This window comes from Portunus trituberculatus, chromosome 14 (assembly GCF_017591435.1).
Source record: "Portunus trituberculatus isolate SZX2019 chromosome 14, ASM1759143v1, whole genome shotgun sequence".
NCBI classification, from domain to species: domain Eukaryota; kingdom Metazoa; phylum Arthropoda; class Malacostraca; order Decapoda; family Portunidae; genus Portunus; species Portunus trituberculatus.
Genome location: NC_059268.1, coordinates 12,386,684 through 12,411,885, shown reverse-complemented (window position 1 = coordinate 12,411,885; position 25,202 = coordinate 12,386,684). Strand labels below are relative to the sequence as shown.

General features: G+C 43.0%; 1 protein-coding gene across 11 annotated transcripts in view; it reads right to left on the bottom strand.

Moving 5' to 3' along the window:
* Nucleotides 1-25,202, bottom strand: part of LOC123503646 (myosin heavy chain, non-muscle-like) — a 121,123-nt gene that overhangs the window by 11,500 nt on the left and 84,421 nt on the right. For 3 of the 11 annotated variants that reach the window (XM_045253579.1, XM_045253585.1, XM_045253588.1), the window contains exons 3-16: nucleotides 23,087-23,208; nucleotides 19,353-19,433; nucleotides 12,138-12,158; nucleotides 7,193-7,201; nucleotides 5,885-5,977; nucleotides 5,524-5,686; nucleotides 5,189-5,332; nucleotides 4,567-4,673; nucleotides 4,247-4,354; nucleotides 3,932-4,092; nucleotides 3,595-3,757; nucleotides 2,779-3,058; nucleotides 2,447-2,669; nucleotides 150-2,160 (exon numbers count right to left, since the gene is read on the bottom strand). In XM_045253579.1, the coding sequence (XP_045109514.1) occupies nucleotides 150-2,160; nucleotides 2,447-2,669; nucleotides 2,779-3,058; nucleotides 3,595-3,757; nucleotides 3,932-4,092; nucleotides 4,247-4,354; nucleotides 4,567-4,673; nucleotides 5,189-5,332; nucleotides 5,524-5,686; nucleotides 5,885-5,977; nucleotides 7,193-7,201; nucleotides 12,138-12,158; nucleotides 19,353-19,433; nucleotides 23,087-23,208 (3,686 nt within the window). The remainder of the gene's footprint in view (nucleotides 1-149; nucleotides 2,161-2,446; nucleotides 2,670-2,778; nucleotides 3,059-3,594; nucleotides 3,758-3,931; nucleotides 4,093-4,246; nucleotides 4,355-4,566; nucleotides 4,674-5,188; nucleotides 5,333-5,523; nucleotides 5,687-5,884; nucleotides 5,978-7,192; nucleotides 7,202-12,137; nucleotides 12,159-19,352; nucleotides 19,434-23,086; nucleotides 23,209-25,202) is intronic. The other 8 variants (XM_045253581.1, XM_045253587.1, XM_045253589.1 and 5 more) reach the window with 5 other exon arrangements.

Genomic DNA, 25,202 nt, shown 5'->3' with positions numbered 1-25,202 from the left:
CATACTGTTGATGTTAGCAATTACTTAATACTGAAATTGGTAGTACACAATAACTTATGAGATAAAAAGCAATAGCAGTAAGCACATTACCAAATGAAACAAGAATACTGATGCTAATACAGGTTAGCATTCCCTTCATGTGGCTTTACCTGGAGGGTGGCAACCTGCTTCTCAAAGTTTCTCTTGAATCCTTCCTCTTCCTCAAGGGCTTCTTGCAGGTGATCCTTCTCTTGTTCCAGTGCTCGCACACGGGAATTCAGATTCAGTTTCTGGCGCGTCTCCTCCTCCAACAGACCCTGAGTTTCTTGCAAGTGGGATTCCAGATTCTTGAGTTGGCTGTTAGCTGACACAGCCCTGGAGTCTGCCTCTTCCATGGCAATGTTGGCAGCACTGAGCTCCTGCTCCAACCGTGTGAGTCGCTCCTGGTAGTCTGTACGACTGCGTTCTGACTCAGCTATCTTAACCTGTAGGTCAGAGATGATGGCCTCACACTGCTTGCGTTTCTTTTCACTCTCCTGCTTGCTGGTGGTAATGTTTCTCAGTTCATTGGCCAAGTCAGCATTCTCTGCCTCTAGCTGGTTCTTGGACTTGTCCAAGCCACTCTTCATCTTCTTGAGTTGGTCAATTTCTACATTGAGGTTCTCGATGGCATGAGAATGCTTCTGCCGCAATTCAGCAATCTGGTGCTCGTGCACAGACTGGTCGTCCTCAAGACTTTTTTTGAGAGATGCCAGCTCCTCCTCACGCTTGCTACGCAGCTCCTGCTGAGCAGCTGTCGTGTCCAAGGAGTCTAGCAATTCATTCTTTAGAGCCTCCAGCTCTTCATTCAGGTCTCGCTTCTGTTTTTCAGCCTTGGCTCTCTGGTTACGTTCAGCTTCAAGGTCTTCTTGCAGCTCATTGAGCTGTGATTCCACCTCACGCATACTCTTCTGGAGTTGGCTCTTGGCAGCAGCCTCCTCATCCACTCTCATCATGGCCTGAGCCAGCTCTTCCTCTCGTTTGGCCAACTGAATCTGCACCTCATGGATCTGGTTCTTCTTCTCATTTATCTGTTCTTTGAGGTCATTGAGGTCAGTCTCACATTTGCGCTTGGCACGTTCCAGCTCTGAGCGACCCTGCTGCTCCTTCTTGATGCGATCCTCAAGGTCAGTGAGCATGGACTCATGTTTGGCCTTCAATTTCATAAGGTGTTTGGATTTTTCTTCCTCCTCTGCAAGTGTGCTAGATACATCTGAGGTACGCTCCTCCATCAACTTCTTCTCCTTCAAGAGCTTCTGGTTTGTATCATCTAAAATGGCATACTCCTCTTCCAGCTTTTTAATCTTGCTGTCACACTGTACTTTCTCCAGCTGCAGCTTCTGCCTAGCAGCCTCTTCCTCTTCTAGCTGCTCTTCCAAATCCTGAATTTGAAGCTGCAGCTTCTTTTTCTCTGAAGACAGATTACCAGTGCGTTCTTCCTCTTCCTCTAAACGTGTCTCCATATCATGTAATATGTCTTCTAATTCTTGCTTTCGAGCTAGGAGACGCGCCCGCATCTCCTCTGCTTCTGCACATAGTTCAGTCTCTGCCTGGAGCTGTTCAGCAAGGACATTCTTTTCCTGTAATGCCTGCTGGAATTTGACTTCTATGTCCTTATTGGTTTTCTTTTGCGTCTCCAAAACATTCTGTATAACCTTCAGTTCCTCTTCCTTCTGTACCAGTTTCTCCTCCTGCTTTGTCACCTGCAGTAGAGGCTTCACCTTGGTGTATAGCCGCCACCACTGCCAGTTGCGGAGCTTCAGGTAAGCAGCACAGTTTCGCTGGATAATTCTGATGGCATTGAGCTGCTGGATCCTCTTCTGGTAGTTCTTACGAGCCAGCATACCACGACAATATGCCTGGAACTGTACAATGAGGTCTGTCATCTTGATGTCTCGCTCCTCTTCCAGTGAGGCCAGCACACCTGCACGTAGGAATATCTTGGACTGTCCAATACGGTACAGGTTGGGCTCCAGCTCCAGTGCCTGGATCATCATCTCACAAGCCTTCTTGCCATCCATAAAGCCCTTGGGGATGACATTGGGTGTCAGCAATTCATAGCGTTGACGGAACTCTTGGAAGGGTATGCGGTTGGGGAAGCCCTGGCGGCAGATCCTGATGCCCTCCAGGACACCATTGCATCTGTGTTTGAAAAAGGAAGGACGTAGATAATTACTTCTTTGCTTTGGATACATTTCTTTTTGCAACTTAAGATATATATTTAAAAAAATAAGTGAATGACATCTCTTTAAAAGAAATAGGATATAATTTGCTTTAGAGTTTTATTCTGACTTTCACATCATTGACAAAAACATTCATCATCATCATTGATGCTTCTAAGGACATACTTTTAATTAAGGCAAAAAGTTTGATCATGTCATTCCTTCCCTACTACTTTGCCACTCCACTCCTTTTTTACTATACCCACCTCAGCTGATCCAAAACCAGTCCGGCATCAATCTTGCCAGCTCGCTTTTCATGGTTGGGGATGATACAGCGCACAAAGTTGGGGTTGGTGTTTCTGAGTGTCATCATGAGTTTAGTGAGCTGTTCCTTGTACAGCTGACTTACAGTTCGGAACATTCCCTTCCTGGTGCGTGCTCCAAAGTGGCTGTCACCCATTGCCTGCTGTGCCATGCCTACAATCTCAGCTGCAAATAGGTTGGACACAAGTTAAATCTCTCTTTCTCTCTCTCTCACAAAGACACACACACACACACACACACACACACACACACACACACACACACATAGACGTACCATCCTTCCAGATCTGCACAACGAATGGGTCTTGAGAGGTCTGCAAGAGGGACACAATGTTCTCATTGAGAGGATCCATGTTCTTCATGAGCCACTGGTGGCCAGAGTAGTCGACCTTTCCAGCATAATGCACGATTGCAAAGTCAGCCTTGTCTCTGAACTCAGACTTGCAGAACTTTGGATGGACAGAGTGGGAGGTATTGAGCTTGTCAATGAAGCTCTTGTCTGTGGCTTTGGGGAAGAAGCACTCCTCATCCAGCAGGGCCAGAATACCCATGGGCTGAAACACAAAAGGTCTTGTGTTAAATTGTTTCTTGTCAAACAGCATGAAAAGTCAATATACAATGGTAGTATTAAATCTCTCAAATTTCTTCAGGTTGAGATGTTTCCATTCATGAGTTATAAGTGATATCAATTCAACAAAATATGTGAAGACTTCCAGAAGCACAATGGACCTTACAAGTTCATAAGTAAAATTAAACTATGTAACAACTACAATAAACCAATGTTTGGAGTAACAAATGAGCTGGGTCCATAACTGGCATTTAGCTTCATTGATGTAAAACAAAAAACCCTACTCTCACACTGCAGACTGTCATCTACCTAACAATGAAACTGCTACAATGTTTATGTTGCTCAACATATAATAAACTAAGAAAGGTCATCTCAATAAAATCCACAAGCATTCTTCCCTCATTAGCAGACAGCACAGTTTCCTCCCATATTCTCCCACAAAAAACATCTCATTATTGCCAAAAATACTATCAAAAGAACTGATCTTCCCTCACCAACAAACAATAGTATTCCTTTGCTCACCTTTTCAATGAGGTCAATGGTTGGCTGCAGATCAAGGCCGAAATCGATAAACTTCCACTCGATTCCTTCACGCTGGTACTCCTCCTGCTCCAAAATGAACATGGTGTGGTTGAACAGCTGCTGTAGCTTTTCATTGGTGTAGTTGATGCACAGTTGCTCAAAGCTGTTTTTGGGGGCAACAAAACAAGTATAAGTAAAAATCAAGCACTATGAAGATAGATGATTAAAGCAACAAAATAATACAAGTACTGTATTGAGATTTTCCACATCAGATACAGTGCAGGTGATTGATATCTGTGAAGCTCCTCTTTCACAATGTCTTACCACACACACACACCTGTTCATGGCAAAGATCTCAAAACCAGCAATATCCAGGATGCCGATAAAGGAGGCTCCCTGGCGCTTGGTGCGGTCCAGCGAGCGATTGATGCGCATCACAATCCACTTGAAGAGCCTCTCATAAAGAGCCTTGCCAATGGCTTCCACAGCAAACTCACACTGCCATGAAAGATAAGCATGAGCATTGTGTATGATGTTTATGTCAGCTAATCTACAATTGTATCTATTAGTGATTGCTATTAGCAGTCACATGTTATAAAGTACTATCTACCAATACCAAAGTTTCCAATACTTGGCTAGTTTTACCACTCACCTGCTCCTTGTTCTGTGCCTTGGTGACAGTCTCACGGCCGACCTTGATGCGTGGCTTGAGGAACCCTCGCACCATGTCAGTCACGTTAAGTCCCAACAAGTGAGCCACCTGGTGGAAAAAAAGGAAGTTCTAATGAATTTTCTGTTCCACCTCTATCTGACAAAAAAATTTGCTGACTCAGCTCAACATTACTCAGATTATTCCTTTTGGTTCATTGAAAGATTTTATTTACTCAATGTTACTGAATACAAGAGCAGATGTTAGGGAATGATTTATGGAAGTGGTGAGAATGTTGAGGAGGTACAGAGTAGGCTGGTTACCTGCTGAGCGACAGTATTGTCTGGGAGTGTTGCCTGGTCATTGCTACGTTCCTGCTTAAACTGCATGTTGCCGAACATCAGTACAGCTGAGACAGTCTTGAAGATGGCTGTGGGGAAATCAGAGATCAACAATCACAGCAATTGGGATAAAAAAAACTTCTCAGAAAAACTAAAAAGTATCAAAATGTAGACTGCAGAGACTGTCATCTACTTAACAATGAAACTGCTACAATGTTTATGTTGCTCAACATATAATAAACTAAGAAAGGTCATCTCAATAAAATCCACAAGCCTTCTTCCCTCATTAGCAGACAGCACAGTTTCCTCCCATATTCCCCAACTAAATACATCTCATTATTGTACAGGACTCGAGTACACATGTATACATGAAAAGTGGAACAATATCATCATTAATAAATGCACTTTTGATGAGCAGAAGATGAAATGAAAGTTCACAATCAAACTTCAAAATACACTTCAGATGAAATGGGTAACGTAAGAACTATGGTAACCATGCTTCAGACCTCATATCTTTTTTTTTGCTTTGTTTCCTCATTTTCTTTTCTTTTTCCCTCTACTCTCAATATCAATTATGTGCTATATTAAAGTGAAGGTTACTTACACTGAATGTCCTCATTGTTGATGCCCATGATCTGCATGGCCTTCACAGTGGCCTGGAACTCAGCCACCTCATCAAAGCCTGCCACAGTGATCTTGCCCTGAGTCAGGAAGATGTAGTGCTTGGGATCCTCCAGGATGAAGTCTCCTGAAATCATAATTGATGTGGTTTTAATGTGATTCTAATGAAATGAACAGATAAATAAATATATAAATATGTACATAATAAATATGCAAAAAGTAAAGAATGTACAAAAGCAATTCTGTAATAACCAACAAAACATCAACAAATACCATCTCACTATTCATCCCTTCACACACACAGCCACACACACTCACGTTTCTGCTGCTGAGTGGTTCCAGCCAGCAGCTGGTAGAAAATGTGGAATGTGCGTTCATCCTGGGTTTGACGTATGGTACGGGACTTTTCGAGCAGGTAAGTTTCAATGTTGGCACCAGCAATGTAGCCGGAGTTGTCAAAGTTGATCCTGATGAATTTGCCCTAGAATACAAGTTAATCCATTCTTGAACTGGTAAGTGAAAAGGTCTAGGTTGGTGTGCAACAAATACTAATTGTGTTTTATGCTACACCTACCATGCAAAGGACTATAAATGATAACCCTCAAATGTGCAAGTATGTAGTCTATTATGTATTTCTGATGCATGAAAGATTAACTTCTCTGGCAGAATAAATACTTACGAATCTGGATGAGTTGTCATTCTTGACAGTCTTGGCATTACCAAAGGCTTCAAGGATGGGGTTGGCCTGCAGCAGCTGTGCTTCCAGCTCTCCCTGTAGACCATGACAAGATTAGATATTTGGTATCATGTATTTGGTATTGTACATGGCAAGCTATTCACACACACAACATCCACACACTCTTAAAACTGGACGCAAGCAATAAAAGTAAATTCATAGCTTACCTGCACCAGGACACATCAACTTAATGGATCATAATCTAATAAGCATGAATGCCCCCAAAAAAAAAAAAAAAAAAAAAAAAAAACATTTAAGCATAAAATCATCAATCAGCACTAGACCACAACAACAACCAAACATTCATGATTAGGACATCACACACTATATAAATACACTGTTCACAACAAAAACAAACACTGATTAATACATTCAAATTCACAACAAATACACAAATACACCACAACCTCATCATACAGTATCTTGCTGCTGGTGACAAAAACAAAACCTGATGCACAAACACAAACACAAACACACACACACACACACACTCCTCAAAAGGTGGGGTGAGGATTGTGTCTCTATCACAAGACCAATTGGGCAGAAATATACTCTCAGAAAGATCTCTTGATAAAGAAACACTGCAATGCATGATACACCAAAACACACACATATACACACACTCAAATGAATTCTAACCATTGAAAAAACAATATACAATTAAAAGGATAAAAAGAGAGAATAAAATATGAGAAAAAATCTAGCCAATAAGTAATGCATCTTACACAACAACCAAATGACTCATGTTCAACCACAGTGCCACAACATGTGAACAGTGTTGTTGAATTAGTGATCAATAACCATGACTAACTACACATGCATGGTGAGTCACACATACACACACACACTCACACACACTTGCATAATGTGTGCTGGTTGTGCTGGTAATGGTGACTGCATGTAATTATGTGTTAGTAGTGATGATGGTGATATGAATACCAGATGCAGGTGTTTTGGAATCTCTCTCTCTCTCTCTCTCTCTCTCTCTCTCTCACACACCTTAATCCTAAAACATAAACAAAATAGGCAAGCAAACATGCTCTCATACAAGCAAGCAATAAAGCAAGCAAGTACACAGATGGGAGCCAGGCACATACAAATCAACAGAACATAAAAAAAAAAGTATGCAAAATGAAAACTGCTGATGGGAAGTCCCAACAAACACAGCAGTTCACATCTAATAGAAACAAACCAAGACAATCATGAACCGTTTTCACTACAAGAACAAGCGAAGCAAGGCTATATCCTTACCGCTATGCTCTGCCCTCGTGGGTACCCAGAAAACAGCAGAGAACAGCAACAGCAGCAGCAACAGCAGCCAGCAGCAATAAGGGGAGGGGGAAGATGGGAATGGGTGATGGGGAAACATAGTTATTAATTAAACAGTTTAATAGATTTTTATTTAGGATATTTGGTGGAGTGGAGGAGGGAGGGTAAAGGAGGAAAAAAAAAAAAGGAGTAATCAGTGGCTAAGAAAGTTGCTGCCTGTAGGATCTATTATTACCTGGCTTGACCTGTGTTATTGATAGGGTGGCTGCAGCACCAGCACCCTCACCATCACCCTGCTGCAGACTCTCATGCAGGTTAGGTAATGTCATATCAGAAAATCATTATTTATCTTTCCCAAAGTGAGAGGGATACAGTTAGGTTTTATCAAGGAAGACTGCTGCATACCTCTTCATAGGTTCATGCATGGAATCCTCATCATTTGTAAGTGCTGCTACTAATAAGAATACTAGGAATAATTTACAAGGGTAACTTAAAATGCCTCTGCATTAAATAATGAATAATTTCTTTTCTTACACAGAGAGAGAGAGAGAGAGAGAGAGAGAGAGAGAGAGAGAGAGAGAGAGAGAGAGAGAGAGAGAGAGAGAGAGAGAGAGAGAGAGAGAGAGAGAGAGAGAGAGAGAGAGAGAGAGAGAGAGAGAGAGAGAGAGAGAGAGAGAGAGAACGATGTAAAAGTATCTTAAGAGAAAAGGAAACATGATAAATGCAGATCGAGAGTAAAGGTTCATGATGAGAAAAATAAAGAAACGAAACAAAAGAAATGAGTAACAGACAAGAATAAAAGGACAAATTTGGGGTTTGTCCCAACACTCAGCCTTACAAATGATGAGATTTACTGCATGTACTATATGAAGTCCCTGGATGCTTGAAATTTTATATCCATCATTCAAGAGAAAAGATGTTATAGCTTACAATCTATATACACCATACTCGCTAAATTATTTATACCATATTAGTAAGTGATAGAGTAAAATGAAATTAAAAAAAAAAAAAAAAAAAAAAAACAATGAGGCATGTCATTATCATTCTTAAGAGTATATAAAGAAAGGAATCAACTAGAACGAAGTTGTCTGTACACACACACACACACACACACACACACACACACACACACACACACACACACACACGTCATAATCAATCATTTCATCCACATACTTTTTTCCACAGAGTAGTAAGTGATACGGTGATGGCGGAGTGGAGATGATGAAGGAATGGGACTCATACCACCCAACCATCCACTCACCTATCCATCCATTCACCACTGCCACGTACTTCCCCACGAACAGGACGCGACTTGAAACGAGATCCTGATGAAAGTGACGCTCATTGACTGCGATGAGTGAGTCGCGGTGCTTGGCGAACAATGGTTGTAATTATTGGGGCTGAGAAGTCCAGAATGGCGCGCTCCTTCAATGAAACCCACCTGTACTACTACTACTACTACTACTGTCTCTCATGCGCCAGTACATTGCCACTTACACGTGCTCGCTTCACTCTTTCACAGCTATATCACAAATCTTTCCCCTAACCCTCTACAACTTCAAAATTTCAAAGACTGGCATAAAAACGTACTTCTTCGGCTCAGCAAATACGGAACTAATCTCACATTCCTTATTACTTTACATCCTTGCAAACAACGGAAAAATTATCTCACTGCTAACAAGACATGACGGTAACAGTTAAAAATAACTGAACAAACTTTATAGCAAAAATCTTATTAAGTATTGAGTTATCGTCAACTGAGAAAAAAATAAAATGAATGAAAAAAGAAAATACTTCAACGTCGTGCAGTTGTTGTGAGAGACTTGCCATGGCGATGAGGTTCACATTCACGTCTTCCACAGGCTTAGAAAACGGCAGCAGAGCGCGCGCGAGACTAATAAGTATCAGGTTCCGTGAAATATTACCTAGCACGAATGTGGTTACGAGAGTGAGGCGGAGTTTGAAAAAAGTAATAAAACTCATTCCCTTGGCGTATCATCTCTCTCTCTCTCTGATGCGGCGCCGTCCCTCAAATCACTGCCAATTCTAATTATTTCCTTCTAACCGGCATCCAATCAATGTCCCTTCCTGACATACACCACCATCACCACCACTCAATCCTCTTTCTCCCGTCTAACAAATTTATTCAAGACGGGAAAGTATGCAGTGGTCTGAGTAGTAGTGGTGGTGATGGTGGTTGTTGAGGAGGCAGGAGATGGAGAAAAGAAGGACCCTCAATTTTGCTCACCCATCTCCATTTCCTCCTCTTCTATGCACTCTAAGTACATGCCCCCCCTCCTCATCCTCCTCAATGTACATGTCTCCAATACCACTCAGCATAGCCTGTCACATATCTTGTTCCACTTCTCTCTCTCTCTCTCTCTCTCTCTCTCCGATGGCTAGAGGCTTGTGTATCAGATGGTGTCTCGTGTAAATCAGCCTCTTGCATCCTCTTTATTTTCTTTACATTCATATTGTGTAATCCGCCGTATTTAGCTCCCTTTTAGTCTGCTTACTATTTGTCTGTCTGCTACACTGCATCAGTCATCAGTTCGCACGTTCCCGATGAGATAACAAGACACACGCAGCCTTTGTATGTTCTGGTGCCGAAACAAGATTTAATCTCTAAGTGGAATGCACGCAGCGGTGAAGCCGTAGAAGATCACGGTTACGGCGCGTGGACACCAGGATGGCAAACCAAGGAAATGCAATAAATGAAGCCTAATAACGCGTGGAATCCGTACACACTGCATCATTTGTAAACCGACGACACAGGACCGCGCACGTAAGCTGAATGTTCACCTATGTCCATGCTGACCCGGGACAGAGCTGCATTTTTACCGCGAAAACGACGCGACGACTAATGACAAAATATGCAACCGAGTTCTGTTTGCCTAGATTGTCAGCCGGTGACGTTTCTTTCCTTCAGTCTTTATTACTCTGCCGGATAGACTTAGTAGGAGGCGTTTGAGTGGGAATGGAGGAATGTGGGGATGGTAACGAACATGAGTACAGCAAAGGGGTGTAGGATGTACCGGGAGGAAATGGAATAATGGGGACAAAAGGCAATATCGTCCACTACAGAGTCCCGGTGTGGTATTGTTGCAGAGCTACATCCGTCTACATTCTTATGGCAACACTGCTTTGTTCAACCTGTCTACTGCGTCATTACGCCATTATATCTTACTATAAGCGAGCTGGGATGTTGAACGCGGCAGTTACATCAAATTAACTTAAGTAAAAGAAAGAATAAGCCAGTAATAGCGCAAATAACGACTACGTATATAATGTTGCGTAGCAGAAATATAATAATTTGGCCTGCCACAATGAAACAGACGAGTGTGAACCAGTAAATTCACCTGCCAAGCTTACATTTTCAGTATTACACTACAGTCTTAGCAGAGACGTAGTAGTTATAGTAGTGGCAATGGCGGCGGTGGTTGTGGTGGTGTATGGCGGGCGCTGAGCTTATCTCCTTGATGGTAGTGTGCGCCGCTAGCCCCAAACAAGGAAAGGCCCCGCGCACCTCTTATCTCCCTCCACGTATATGGGTCCGTTGATGAGTGAGTGTGTAAAGCATCCCCGCACATGGTCGCCGTCTTTCAAGTTACGATTCAGTCACGTACAAGATTAAGGACCGCATTCTCAACCACATATGTACGCATCTACACTCAATGGGCTCTAGCTGGCGACACGGGTTCATAAGAATATTTTTACGATTCCGGTAACAGATTAACAAGATTTCTACGTTGTTATTAGGATGGACAGTCTTGAGAAGCGGCCTTTGGAAATAGTTATGGTGGGAGAGCAAAGCGTTTCTGTATACTTGGCCATTCAAATACGCTCCAAAGGCCACAGATGGGTTCTCATAGTTAAATTTTCCCACTAGTTGCTTTATCAATTGAATATTTAGGACACCACTCAAAATTCAAGCCAAATTATCTCTCACTCACATACAAACAGACACACGTTATTAGTAAACAAACAATATGAACGAATGATGAACAAGCACACAAACACGCACGGACGAACGGATAAATAAACTCAGTCACATTAGGATGCTGAGAAGAAAAAATAAATGAGTCTATGATGAAAAGGAGATTAAATGCGCTGACTGATGGACGAGGCACGCGAGGATATGAACAGAACAAAAGACAAACTGACAAGAATAACAACAGGAAAACACAGAACAATAATTTAATACAGTAATGGACACAAAATGGAACACCGTCGACTGCAAGAGGTTGTCACTCATCTTGTGGTGGTTGGAGGGATGGGCTGCTGTGTGGTGGAGGAGGAGGAGGAGGAGGAGGAGGAAAAGGAGGAGGAGGACAGTCGAGAAGAAATGTTTTTATTCTTATCCTGATCTCTTCTTCCATTTTCTTCCTTTGTGTGTGTGTGTGTGTGTGTGTGTGTGTGTGTGTGTGTGTGTGTGTGTGTGTGTGTGTGTGTGTGTGTGTTTCTTCCTGACTGGCTTTCCATCCTACCATTCCTTTTCCATTATTCTTATGTCTGTCTGTCTGTCAGTCTGTATCAATCCATATACCTACCACATCTTCAACAAGTCACCATCACAACCATCCTTCTTTATTTACGTGTGTATAGAGCAAATTACATAATATGAATGTGTATACAGGCATGTGTTCTGTGTAAGTTCAAGCCTCCTAAAGTGACACCTGATGGATAGGATAGGAATGAAGGACTAAAGATGTTTGGGAGACAAAACACTGAGAAAACGGAGACGCAAAGATTGATAATTTGGGAAAGATGAGAAAAAGGGGACGAAAGACTGAAAAATTGAAAAATGGAGATACAGATTGGTAAGTTAGGGAAGGATGGCGAGGGAAGATGTTTGGGGTGAGGTGTGTGCATGAGGGTACCTGGGGATGTTCGGATTGGTAGGGTTGTGTCCGGACTCGCCTACCTTGTACTCTTGTTGAACAGCCTGTAATGTGAAATCTGTTATTACCACAACGCTCGCCGTCCAGGACACAGAGGGAGGGGCGGGGCTGAGGCAAGCAAGCACACCAGGTGACTCCGAGGTAATTGAAACATAACAAAGCCACTTCCTCCCCACCCCCCACACCTTGCTCTTACTGTTAAATTCAAACACTTAACACTGCAATTTGAAAAGAAGCACAGTAATGGAGAGACACAGCGCTTATTTCTATGTATTTCTTAATCAATCAGCAAGCTTTGATTAAAATGATAGCAATTATGGTAACTAATAATAATCATGATTCTTTTTCAATTTTATGGTAAATGTCATAATGAAACAGTAAACTCTGAATAATAATAATAATAATAATAATAATAATAATAATAATAATAATAATAATAATAATAAAATACACACAAATACACGATAATAATAATAATAATAATAATAATAATAATAATAATAATAATAATAATAATAATAGTAATACATTCTTCATACCATCCGTCTCTCTCTCTCTCTCTCTCTCACACACACACACACACACACATTCTTCTAGGCACAGTACACACCACAAATCTCGCTGTACAAATCCCTCTACAAGTTATACACCACACAGTCACTATTTACAAGGCAACACACAGTAATTGCACGATCACCCAAGAGTTTGCTGCTACGAGTGCCCACCACGAGAGAGGAACAAGGAGCATTACCATTAACACCACCCCAAGAGAGAGGAAGGGAGGGAGAATAATTAAAATCCCACACAGAGTAATGTTTGAAGTACACGTGTATACATAAGAGTAGGTAATAATTTTTCCTTCCCTTCCCTTCCCTTACTTTCTCTCTTCTTCCCTTTCCCTTACTTTTCTTTCGTGTTACTTCTCATATTCTATAATCTTTTCTTTCTTTTCCTTTCCCTTATCTTTCTTTTGTGTTACTTTATTCTTTTCTTTCTTTTCTTTTTTTTTTACTTTACCGTTACTTCTTTCTTTTTATAATTTTTACTTTCTTTACTTCTCTTTTTACTTTACTCTCTATTTCCTTTCCCTTACCTTTCTTTCATATCACTTCTCTCTTTCTTTCCATTTTTTTTTCTTCATCTCTTACTCCTACTTTCTTTGCCTTCCTAACTTGACCTTCATCCTTTTCTTTTCCTTGCCATAAATTCTTCTTTTCAATTCCCTCCTTAAACCCTTCAGTACCATGACACGTTTCCATATTCATTCTACTTATTATTTAGTGATTTTATACAACTTCGAAAACTCATGTGGGGCATTAAAATAGTAAAGACTCTGGCCATTAACCTTCTGACATCCACAGACCCTTCTTAATGCAAATAAAATGGTCTAATCGTACACAAATTTCAAGGTAAAATGTGTCTCAGTATTGAAAGGGTTAAACTCCCCTTCCATCCACTCCCTCCAATAACCTCTTCCTCGACTATAACTTAACCATAACAATCTCTTCGTCCTTCTATTGATATTTCTCTCTGTCCCTATTCATTACTAATCATCCCTCTCTCGAACTGACTCTACCTGTTCAATTTTTCCCCTTCAATGCTTGAGATCCTAATTCCTTAGTACTATCATTCAAAATCACAGTCATATGACCTCCTTGCAGCGACGCCTAAAGGTTAATTAATCAATCTTACCCCTCACACCTGCAACATTCTTACCTTTTCTCCTCCCTCCCTCCCTCCCCTTCCCAAATCCTTCAACACAGGTATGCCCCATCAAGGTCGTCGGTGTAAGATTCCCCCCCCCACTCTTTCCTCCCTGCCCTCCTGTACAGCTTGGCGACCTTTGTGGAAGGGTCAGAGAGGGTTGTAAGGTCAGTCGTGTCACCTTTCACCGGCTTAGAAGGGCCGTGGTGGGTGGAGAGAAGAGGGATGAAGGAGAAGATAAAGAATGGGGAAGACAGGCGAGATGAGAGAGAGAGAGAGAGAGAGAGAGAGAGAGAGAGAGAGAGAGAGAGAGAGAGAGAGAGAGAGAGAGAGAGAGAGAGAGAGAGAGAGAGAGAGAGAGAGAGAGAGAGAGAGAGAGAGAGAGAGAGAGAGAGAGAGAGAGAGAGAGAGAGAGAGAGAGAGAGAATTTTTACTATAACTCTTTTACATATGACTAAATAAAACTTAACCCAATTTAACTCGAGCCAAAAACTTGTCCTAACCTAACCTAACCTAACCTAACCTAACTCGATCCAAAACAAGCCAAACCAAACCTATCCTAACCTAACTCAACGTAAACTAGATTAAACTAAACCACAAACGTTACACACAATAAGGATGCTGAATCACTCCTTCCCTCCTTGCCAGCAGTACCTTTACCTGTATTCCCCTGAGGCAACCCAAGGCAACCTAACCCAACCCATCCCCACCAGCCAGCCCCAGCCGTGCCCTACCCCAGCCCAGCCCAGCCCAGCCCAGTCCTGCCCTTTAACACTACAGTACTTCTTCAGAGGTGACGGTGGGCCTAATCTGTGAACGAGTACATTGTGTTACCCTGCACGACCTCTGCTGGAGCCCATTGCACGTCTCTAATGGTCGTCACAGGGAGGGAAGAGGAATGAAAAAAGAAAGGTAGAAAGGGAGGGAAAAAATAAGAGTAAATAGAACCTCCCCATACCCGAAGGAATCTATTTGTGGGTGTGAACTGTTCTTAAAAATCACTTTCTTTTTTTTTTCCTGTCTCTAACGTGTGAGTATTTAGACGGTATCTTAGCTATGGAGGAGAGGAGAGAGAGAGAGAGAGAGAGAGAGAGAGAGAGAGAGAGAGAGAGAGAGAGAGAGAGAGAGAGAGAGAGAGAGAGAGAGAGAGAGAGAGAGAGAGAGAGAGATTACCTATTCCCTCCCCCTGCATGCAAACAAACCACCAGGACAACACTGCGTTCCTCCTGTTTGTTTCATCCCCTCACCTCTCCCTCTCCTCCCCTCACCCCCATCCTCCCTCCACTTCCATCATCAGGGGTCAAGAGATCAGGGGAGGGAGAGAAAGTTACCTCCACTGAAATCTCCTCCCTCTCACTACCTGAGCTGCCGCCACTTGGAGGTAAAATACTCAGGTGTGGTAGTGATGGAGGTGGAGTGAGAGGAGAGAGAGATAGGGGGGGGGATCTCTTTCTTTTGTTTTCTTTTCTCTTTAATTTCATTCTATTTCTGTTATGTTTATTTTCTTCCTATCCTTGTGTTTATTATTGTTCTTCCTTTATCTTTTTTTATAGTTTCTTTTCTTGTCTCGTATCACTTTCTATTCTACTGTCTCTCTCTCTCTCTCTCCTAGTTTTACCTTTCCAATACTGTTCTTCTCTCCCCTTTCCTATTCTTCATCTTTTACCTACTCCTTAAGCCGCCTTCTCCTCTAACTCAAATCCTATTCTTACCCCTCTGTCCTATTATCTACTTTACTATTCTTAATTCTGTTCCTTCACCTTTTCTTTAACCTATTAGTATCTACACCCTTCATTCTTCCTTTCTCCGCCTCTACTTCTATACTTCCCGACCTCCCAACAGCCTTCTTCTTCACTAACTCAATCCCTATTCTTACTCCTCTTCTATTCTTTACTCTTTTTCATTCGGTTCCTTCACCATATTTTTTCACCTCTTAGTATCTACACCCTTCATTCTTCCTTTCTCCGCCTCTCTCTCTCTACTTTCCAACCTCCCAACTGCCTTCTTCTTTAACCAAATCCTTATTCTTACACCTCTATTCTACTCTTCTTGATCATGTTCCTTCACCTCTTAGTATCTACACCCTTCATCCTTCCTTTCTCCGCCTCTCTCTCTACTTCCCAACCTCCCAACCCTCTACCATCCCTCCAACACCTTACACGACTCCGATCTAATCACACACAGACGGCGATAAAGTAACATCAGACTTTCCCTGCCTCGCTGCTTTATCGCTAAGGTCGCCAGTCTGGTGCCCATAACCTAAGTAAGCTCGTGCAAAGGTGAACCATAAAGAAGAGAAGGTTTAGTCTACAATGTACGGTCCAAAGCTGCTTGTCTGTCTTGCACGGGACCCACGCAAGCACGCAATGGAATGAGGGTGAAGTAAAAGGAAGGGTAAGAAAGGCTGCTTGGAGTGTATTGTTCGGTGAGGTCAGTCAATTGTGAGTTATATTTGCTGGTGAGATTTATTGCTACATGATTGTGATGGGTGATGTTGCATACGTGTTGGTTTTATTGTTTTTTCTTCTTGCTTAAAGGAAGGGGAAAAGAAAGGAAAGGCTGTTTGGAGTGTTTTGTTCGGTGAGGTCATATTTGCTGGTGAGATTTATTGGTAGATGGTTGTGATGGGTGGATGTTGCATACGTGTTGGTTCTATTGTTTTGTTTTCTGCTTCTTGCTTTTTATTTTGTGTTGTTTGTGTGTTTGTGCTCCTTTTTCTCGAGTGTTTTTATCTTTTTCTCTTCTCTTCCATCTCTTTTTTTTATTCTTTTCAAGGCTTTCCTTTTTTTTTCTCAAGTTATGTTATCTGATACCTCTCTCTCTCTCTCTCTGACAAAAGCCACGTCATGAACCACCATCACCTCTCGTTCCTCCTCCATCCTCCCCTCCTCTACCCTCCCCTACCCTCCCACCCCCTAATCATCCAAAACCCCCAGTTAACCCTCCCCCTTCCTTCACTCCCCTAATTAATCCAATCACAATTCCTTGGCATCTAAGCCGCCACCACCACCACCACCCCTGACCCAGCAACCCATACCACCTGACCACCACCACCACCACCACCACCACCACCACCACCACCACCACCACCACCACCACCCTCCCAGCTTTCTTTTCTCTCAGACTGCCATCTTTTTTTCTCTCCCTCCCTTCCTCCCTCCCTCTCTCCGTGCCTCCCTGCCTCCCTCCAGCCCAGCCTCCACCATCTGTCCTCTCTCGTCCCGCTGTCCCAGTCATGAACCCCGAGGTTGGTGGCCCCATGGGTGTCTTCGCCTCCCCATGGATGTGCTAAGGCCTGTGGTCTGCCTGCGGGTGCCTGGGGGATCTTAGCGCCCACGGGGTTTCCCATATGGCGTGGCACCGGCTGGAGGGGGTCAGGAGGAGGAGGAGGAGGAGAGAAGGTAGTACAGACTGGCAGCCACATAGAGATCTTCCCCATGTCTCTCTCTCTCTCGGTGGTGAGGTTGGTGGTTTCTTAAAATGCAAGTGTGTGTGTGTGTGTGTGTGTGTGTGTGTGTGTGTGTGTGTGTGTGTGTGTGTGTGTGTGTGTGTGTGTGTGTGTGTGTGTGTGTGTGTGTGTGTCAGGCACTCATCATGACGCAATGGACACCTGACAATATCCACCACCGAGAGAGAGAGAGAGAGAGAGAGAGAGAGAGAGAGAGAGAGAGAGAGAGAGAGAGAGAGAGAGAGAGAGAGAGAGAGAGAGAGAGAGAGAGAGAGAGAGAGAGAGAGAGAGAGAGAGAGAGAGAGAGAGAGAGAGAGAGAGAGAGAGAGAGAGAGAGAGAGAGAGAGAGAGAGAGAGAGAGAGAGAGAGAGAAACTACATAACTACACCTAACCTTACCATACATTACCCAAAACACAAGGTTGGCCTCAAAACTAGCCCCCCTCTCTCTCTCTCTTGCAGTTCATGACCCTGTTGTCGTGTTGCAATCAGTCACTCATTACGTCTCTTGAATTTCTTCCTTTCTAGTCCAATCTAATCTAAATCTGCTTCTTTAACGGGAACTTTTTTCTTCCCTGCCCAGAAAAAAAAAAAAATCTTAAACGACCTTCTTAACTGAATTTCCTTTCCTTATAGATTCTAAACTCTAACCTCCTCCTCTTCCTCCACTCAAAAATCACAAGTTGTCCCGTTAAAAAGAAGAAAAGAAGGATAAACTTACTATATTTACTCACGCTGGTCAGATTCAATGGATACAAAGAAAGGTTCGATAAAGAATCTCAGTGATGTAATTTTTTTCCTTCTTACCTTTTTATTTAACCCCTTCAGTACCAGAACACGTTTTCATATCTATTTTGCTTATTATGTATAGATTTTACATAGAAACTTATGTGGGGGGTTAAAATAGTGAAGACTGTGGCCATTAATCTTCAGACCTCCATAGACCCTTCCTAATGTCAATAAAATGGTCTAATCTCACCCAAAATTCGTGGTAAAAATGCGTCACAGTACTGAAGGGGTTAAGATAAGTGAAAAAAAAATAACTCACACAATAAAGTCAATGATGTCATCTTTTCAACAGAGTATCCCTTTGAAAATCTTCCCTTCTAAGTCACCCAGTACAGTACATAAAAAAAGTCAACGATGTCATCTTTTCAGCAGAGTATCCCTTTGAAAATCTTTCCCTCTAAAAGTCACCTAGTACGTACATCTACACCCACCACCACAACCAAGTTAACCCGCACACCACTACAACCCCCAATACGAAACACTCAGAGTACTAACACCCCAAGTCACTCAAACAGTACGAAAACACATACAAATATACACAACACAAACAACAACACCTGAAAGAAGAATAAACGAAGCATTAGTACACAAATATACACCACTCGAGGGTACACATCCATAGAAACAGTGGGGGAAGAAAGTGCCGTTTGTCTCGTGGCGTTGTTACGTAGCGAAAGCAAAACACAACAACAAATAAAGTCACAAAAATTACGTGTCGTCAGAATTGGCTGCGGTGAAAGCTTGGCGTTATTTTTGAGGCATCGCGCGCACACTCACACACGTACACGCACACACACACACGCGCACACGCCAACAAATACAGGAAGCATAAATCTGTTAGTGAGCACATCATCAGCCGGGCCCATTCGGAGTGATGTTTTGGGAGGAGGAGGAGGAGGAGGAGGAGGAGGAGGAGGAGGAGGAGGAGGAGGAAAAGTGGATGGAGTAATGGGAGTCAACAACCAGGATGCTTTTATCCCAGGAAGGAAGGAAGGAAGGAAGGAAGGAAGGAAGGAAGGAAGGAAGGAAGGAAGGAAGAAAGGTGAACGTAAGAGAATACAAGTAAAATAGAGAAAAGGAAAAAAAACCGCATAGCAAATCAAGAAATGAAGAAAATGGAAAAATAAAGGAAGAGACTGAAAAAAAGAAAGGAAACCAAGCCAAACAGAAAAAGGAAAAGAAAAGAAATTGGAAAAAGGGAGTTCGAAAAGGAAAAAGAAAACGGATAAAAAGAAAAGAGGAATATGAAAGGGGGGACTGCGGGCAGCGTTGCATTCCAGCATAAGCAAAGTACTCACGGGTTTGAAGACGTTGCCTATGTGTTGTGGTTGTTGTTGTTGCTGTACTAGTTGTTGTTGTTGGAGGTGAAGATCCTCCCCCTGCACAAGCCCCACCGGAAGAACAAGAAGAGAAGGTGGAGGAGGAGGAAGAAGAAGAGGTGGAGGAGGAGGAAAGAAGAGACCCACGGCATGGTTAGTCTTGAGCCTCGGGTGGAGGGGCATGGAGGGGAGAGAGGGGGCATGGTGGAGGTGTTATGTGGGGGGAATGATGGACACAGGCACGTGGACATATCGAGTGGTGTGGTGCCGGAGATGTGTTTGTCATGTGGAGGTGGAGGTGGAGGTGGAAGGGGTAGGTATGGGTGGAATATTTGGACATAGCTATCATGAACTGCCTATGGTGTGTGTGTGTGTGTGTGTGTGTGTGTGTGTGTGTGTGTGTGTGTGTGTGTGTGTGTGTGTGTGTGTGTGTGTGTGTGTGTGTGTGTGTGTGTGTGTGTGTGTGTGAAAGGAGGTAACCAGTATGTATATGGATGTACTGTATGTCTTTCCTCGTATATATTCCCCATGTACAAATATAATGACCTACACAACACTAGCTAAATCAACAACACCAAAAGCCATACTCTGAAACACTAAACTCTCTTACCACGACTATTTTCAAAGGCCACAGAGATGACTAACGAGGCTCTTAAGAGTGTTTCTCCTGCCAATACTAGAGAAATCCCGTTAATCTGTCACTAGAACCTTAGAAACACTCATAAAAACCCGTGTCACTTTAGTTACAGCCTTTTGAATATAGTGGAGGTGCCGCGCGGGTGTTACAGATTATGGCACTGAGGGGGAGGGGGCGGACGGGAGGGAGATGGAGAGAGGATTGAGTTGAGATCAGGGTGTCCATCTAAGGGGAAGTGGACTGTGCTGGTGGGTTGACTGGGGACACAGAACTGGGGTGAGGGTGCCTGGATACCAATGAGGGGTAGGGAGAGTGGAGAATGGAGAGGGAGACATTCAAAGGAGAGTTCTATAAGGGGAAATGAGAGCAAGGGGAAGGGAACACAGGTGGTGATGGTGGTGGGGTAGGGCAAGGTGTGCTAAGGTGTGCATAGGTGTGTGCCTTAGTGTTTGATCATTAAGGACGGGTATGGTGAGGGAAAACAAAAGGTATGTGTTTGACGTTCAGTATGTACGAAGGGCAAGGGTTGGGTGTTGTGTGTGTGTTGGGTGCACGTCTAACAGGGCGGTCAAGGGGCGAGGTATAGTCATGACCAGTAGAGTAACAGTATGTACTTCCACTGTATTTCGTAACTTTCAATCTCAAATCCGTTTCCTGTAAGATGAAGTCCTCTGAGCTACGAGTCTAGAGAAAAACGGACCTGAGATTGAAAGAAAACGAAAAACAGTAGGAGTGAACGCTGCCGGTTGGACAAGACTTCTTTCTGGTCGTGACTGTACAAGGGCCTTTAATCGTACAGTCGGGCGAGGAGGAGGACAGTTCATGCACAAAGACTTGACTGAGCCTTCCTTCAGGAGTGCCATGCAAAAATAAAGGGGACAGGGAGAGGGAAGGAGGGAGGACCAAGGGATGCACTTTTATATCACTAAGACTAATAAATGTGAAGTGGACACCATATTGTTTCACTATATGTATGTATGCTATGTGCTGTACACCCTTTAAGAAAACCCTCCTCAAAGAATTATATATACATAAGAAGTAGAAAAGAAAGAGATATCCTTAATTATATATATACATGTTACATTTAGGTTAGACATTAGTACTGATGCAATTTTTATTACCTCCAGTAGTAGTAGTGGCAGTAATAGTAGCATATCTAAATTCAAGTGACATTTCTTTTACATAAAATAACACAAACTAACATTACAACCACCATCACTACCACTACTACAACACCCACGTCTCCCTGCAACATTACAGACACCTGAGTTATGATTAAGTTACAGCCTGCATGTACATACAAAAGCTTCAGTTATCCAGCACCGTGTTACCCTTACAGCAGGTCCAAGACAAGTCACGAGTCCCTATCATTACTAACAGACCCCAAGAGAGAGGAAACACATGCTGGAAAGGAAGTATTATGTACATCTCGACACTACCACACCTGCCAACACATACACGCACGCACGCACGCACGAATCCACATCCACAAGGTACTGCAACCATCCAAACACACACACACAGAGAGAGAGAGAGAGAGAGAGAGAGAGAGAGAGAGAGAGAGAGAGAGAGAGAGAGAGAGAGAGAGAGAGAGATATTCGTAACCTTTTACCTTTCAGTCTTAAAACCACAAAACTATTTTTCCTTCTTGCTTCTTCCGTTCCTCTTCCTTCCTTCCTTCCTTCATCTCAATTTCCTTTCAGCTAACTTGCCTACCTCTCCCTTCCTTCTTCATATTCATTCCTTTTTATCTACCTATCTTCCTCTATCCCTTGTTCAGTTCCTACGTTCCTTCTTGTATCCTTCCTCCTTTTCTCCTTCATTCCTTAAGCTAAATTAATCTTCCCTTAGCTGTGTGTGTGTGTGTGTGTGTGTGTGTGTGTGTGTGTGTGTGTGTGTGTGTGTGTGTGTGTGTGTGTGTGTGTGTGTGTGTGTGACTGCGCCCAGACTCTCTCGAATCAATAGGGCAGTGAGAGAGAAAGAGAGGGGGGGGGGGAGGTTAGGTCCTCTTCCTCCTCTCACTTCCCTCCTTCTCCCAATGGTAATCTCCCTCCCATACTCTACCCTGAGCCCAGTACTGCCATCTACTCGTACTTGCCAACTCTCCTTTCCTCCCTCCCTCTCCCACTGTCTCCCTCACTCCAATCTATTTCCTTTAATTTCTCTAACGGGTGCAATAAATATAAATAATTAGCTAATTAACGTCATTTTTACCTTACCTCTTAATTCCACTTTCTTTCTCCTCTTCTCTCCTTCTCATTAATTTCTTCTATCTCCTCATATTCCTTCAGTATTTCCTATCAACACTTCTCTATTCCCCCTTTCTTTCCATCACGTCGAATCAATAATTTCTCTATCCTTTATTTACATTTCTATCTCTCGTCTCCTTCTATGTCAATGCTGATATATACGCCCTAATTCAGATACGCCTTCCCCTCTCACTACGACAGTTTTCCAAGGCCACAGAGAACACTAGCCGGGTTTTCAAGACAGTTTTACCTTTTAATAAACTAGAAATCTTGCCAATCTATCATCAGAACCATAAAAATACTCTTAAAAACACGAGTATCTTCAACTGGAGCCTTTGGAAAGCAGTGATGGTGAGAGAGCAAAGCGTTTCAGAATACGGGCCATATGTATTTCTTTTCTTTCCGCCTTTCCTTATCTACTTTCCATTTCGAGACCCAACCTGCCAGCCTTCCCGCCTTCCTTGATATGTCTGTCCACCTCCCGTCTCTATCTCATGACTATCGAGAGAGAGAGAGAGAGAGAGAGAGAGAGAGAGAGAGAGAGAGAGAGAGAGAGAGAGAGAGAGAGAGAGAGAGAGAGAGAGAGAGAGAGAGAGAGAGAGAGAGAGAGAGAGAGAGAGAGAGAGAGAGAGAGAGAGAGAGAGAGAGAGAGAGACGGAGAGAAAGTAGACGACAGGAAGAGAAACCAGTAGAGAAGTAAACCATTTTCACCACCATTCTCATCACCACCATCCTCCACATCATCATCATCATCATCATCCTCACACTTCGCACACTACCGCTTGAACCTTCCCACCTTCCTTACACCTTAGCCTTTTAAAACTTACCGATGCTCCGCCCTTGGACTTGGAGGCGGCCACGTAGGCGAGGTACTGAATCACCTTCTTCGTGTTCTCAGTCTTGCCGGCGCCTGACTCTCCCGTGCACAGGATACTCTGGTCCTCGCGATCTGCAGGTAAGAGAATGGAAGGTTAGAGATTGACAGACTGGGATACGTAGATCTCTTTGTGATGTTGGATAGAAATTACGAATGTTTGGGTTATTCTATATTTGTTTTTCTATTGAAGTAGAGAGAGAGAGAGAGAGAGAGAGAGAGAGAGAGAGAGAGAGAGAGAGAGAGAGAGAGAGAGAGAGAGAGAGAGAGAGAGAGAGAGAGAGAGAGAGAGAGAGAAAATGTTTCTTGAATCTTTTTAATGAAGGACTGATAAAAAAAAGACACTTCATTTTAGGATGTATAATTTAGAGAAGGACTGTCATACTAATAAACGCCAAATACAAATGAAACTCACCAATAAAACACAAATACGAACAAAACTTCAAACAAACCCCAAACACACGAGAGGCAGCACAGGTAAGCCAACAATCATCCGGCGTTCCCATAAAGAAAGCAAGCGCCATGTGACCCCGATGCAGCGGTGTCATAACTCGATCAAATTCAATTAAATTCCTCTCAAGAAAAAGAAGTACGACCAGAGAGCTGAGATGGCATGGCAAGCGGACTTTTTATGCACGCCAGACACCCAAGAATGTGCCGCGAGATCTAATGTTAAGCTTCATAATAACCTAAAGGAAATAAAAAAACAGTTCTGTGTTCTGAAACCCTTCACTCTTCCACCACGACTGTTTTCAAAGGCCACAGACATGACAAGCTGGGTTATTACGAGTGTTTCAATAGTTAATACGTAGAAATCTTGTTAATCTGTCACTGGAATCACAAAAAAAAAAAAAAAAACTGATCTCTAACTAATACATCTTTTAACTAATGGAACCTTTTGAGTGTAGCAGTGTTGCAGTGCAGATGTGTTTCAGAATGATGTCTGTGTCAAATGCTTTAATATATTACGTGATTAACCGCAGAGACGCGTCCATATGGATACTGCAAGCGATCTGAGCCATCCCTGTTACGTAAAAAGCTGCTCCTGTAGTGTGTGCAGGAATTAAGGTTTGCCAGACGCGTTCCTCATAGCAGAGTTTCATCATGCGGTACATCGCAAAAAGTTCGCGAAAAAATGTTGGTGTGGAGATGTTCAGTAAGGGAGGGAGGGAGGGAGGGAGGTGTGTGTGTGTGTGTGTGTGTGTGTGTGTGTGTGTGTGTGTGTGTGTGTGTGTGTGTGTGTGTGTGTGTGTGTGTGTACAAAGAGGCATGATTCTTAAAGGGTTTGTTTGTCTCTAGTTACACAGTCCATTATAAACAATTTCAATGGTAGTACAGTGTCACTTTATCTAAGTAACCCCACACGTCTTCACTCAACAAGAATACTACACTAGCTAAACAATTCAAACTACTCCCTCCTTTCAAATGTCAGTAAAGCCTTTTGAAATTACACTTAACATGCGCCGTCATTTTAATCAAGCTTGAGCAGAGGCCATGTTCCTCAGATTAGATGCAACCAATTCATTATACCTCTGTGGTCGGTCCTTTCTTAGTGGATGACCTGTCTCCACCTTATCTTTGTCCTCTGTATCTTCTTATCTTTGTCTTGTCATCCCCTTCCCCGTTAAGTCTTTCTTCAATGCATCCATGAACATTTCCGTTGATTTTATTCTTCTCTAGCATCCTCGTTATTACTCTTACCAGCTAAACCAGCCTCTCCCTTGTCCTTAAATTGATGTAGTACGTGAGCTGCCCATATGTGCCTTGCTATCACCATTACAACACCTGATCACCAATATATGCCTCTAAAATACGATCTGTTCATAATAAACGTCAATGTCACCATTAAAACACTTGCACACTATTACACAGCGCATTCATCATTAAAACACAACCTATTCATTACTAAAACCAAACACGTCCCTATGTCATGGCTTTGGTGGGCTGGGAAGGCTGGTAGGGCAGGACAACGAGCCAGGCACCAGCAACACGCCAGAAGCAGCACGCCTCACACGTCCTGCCGCTCCCTCTCTCCCTCTCGGGTCAGCAACACTCGGAGCCACGCTGGG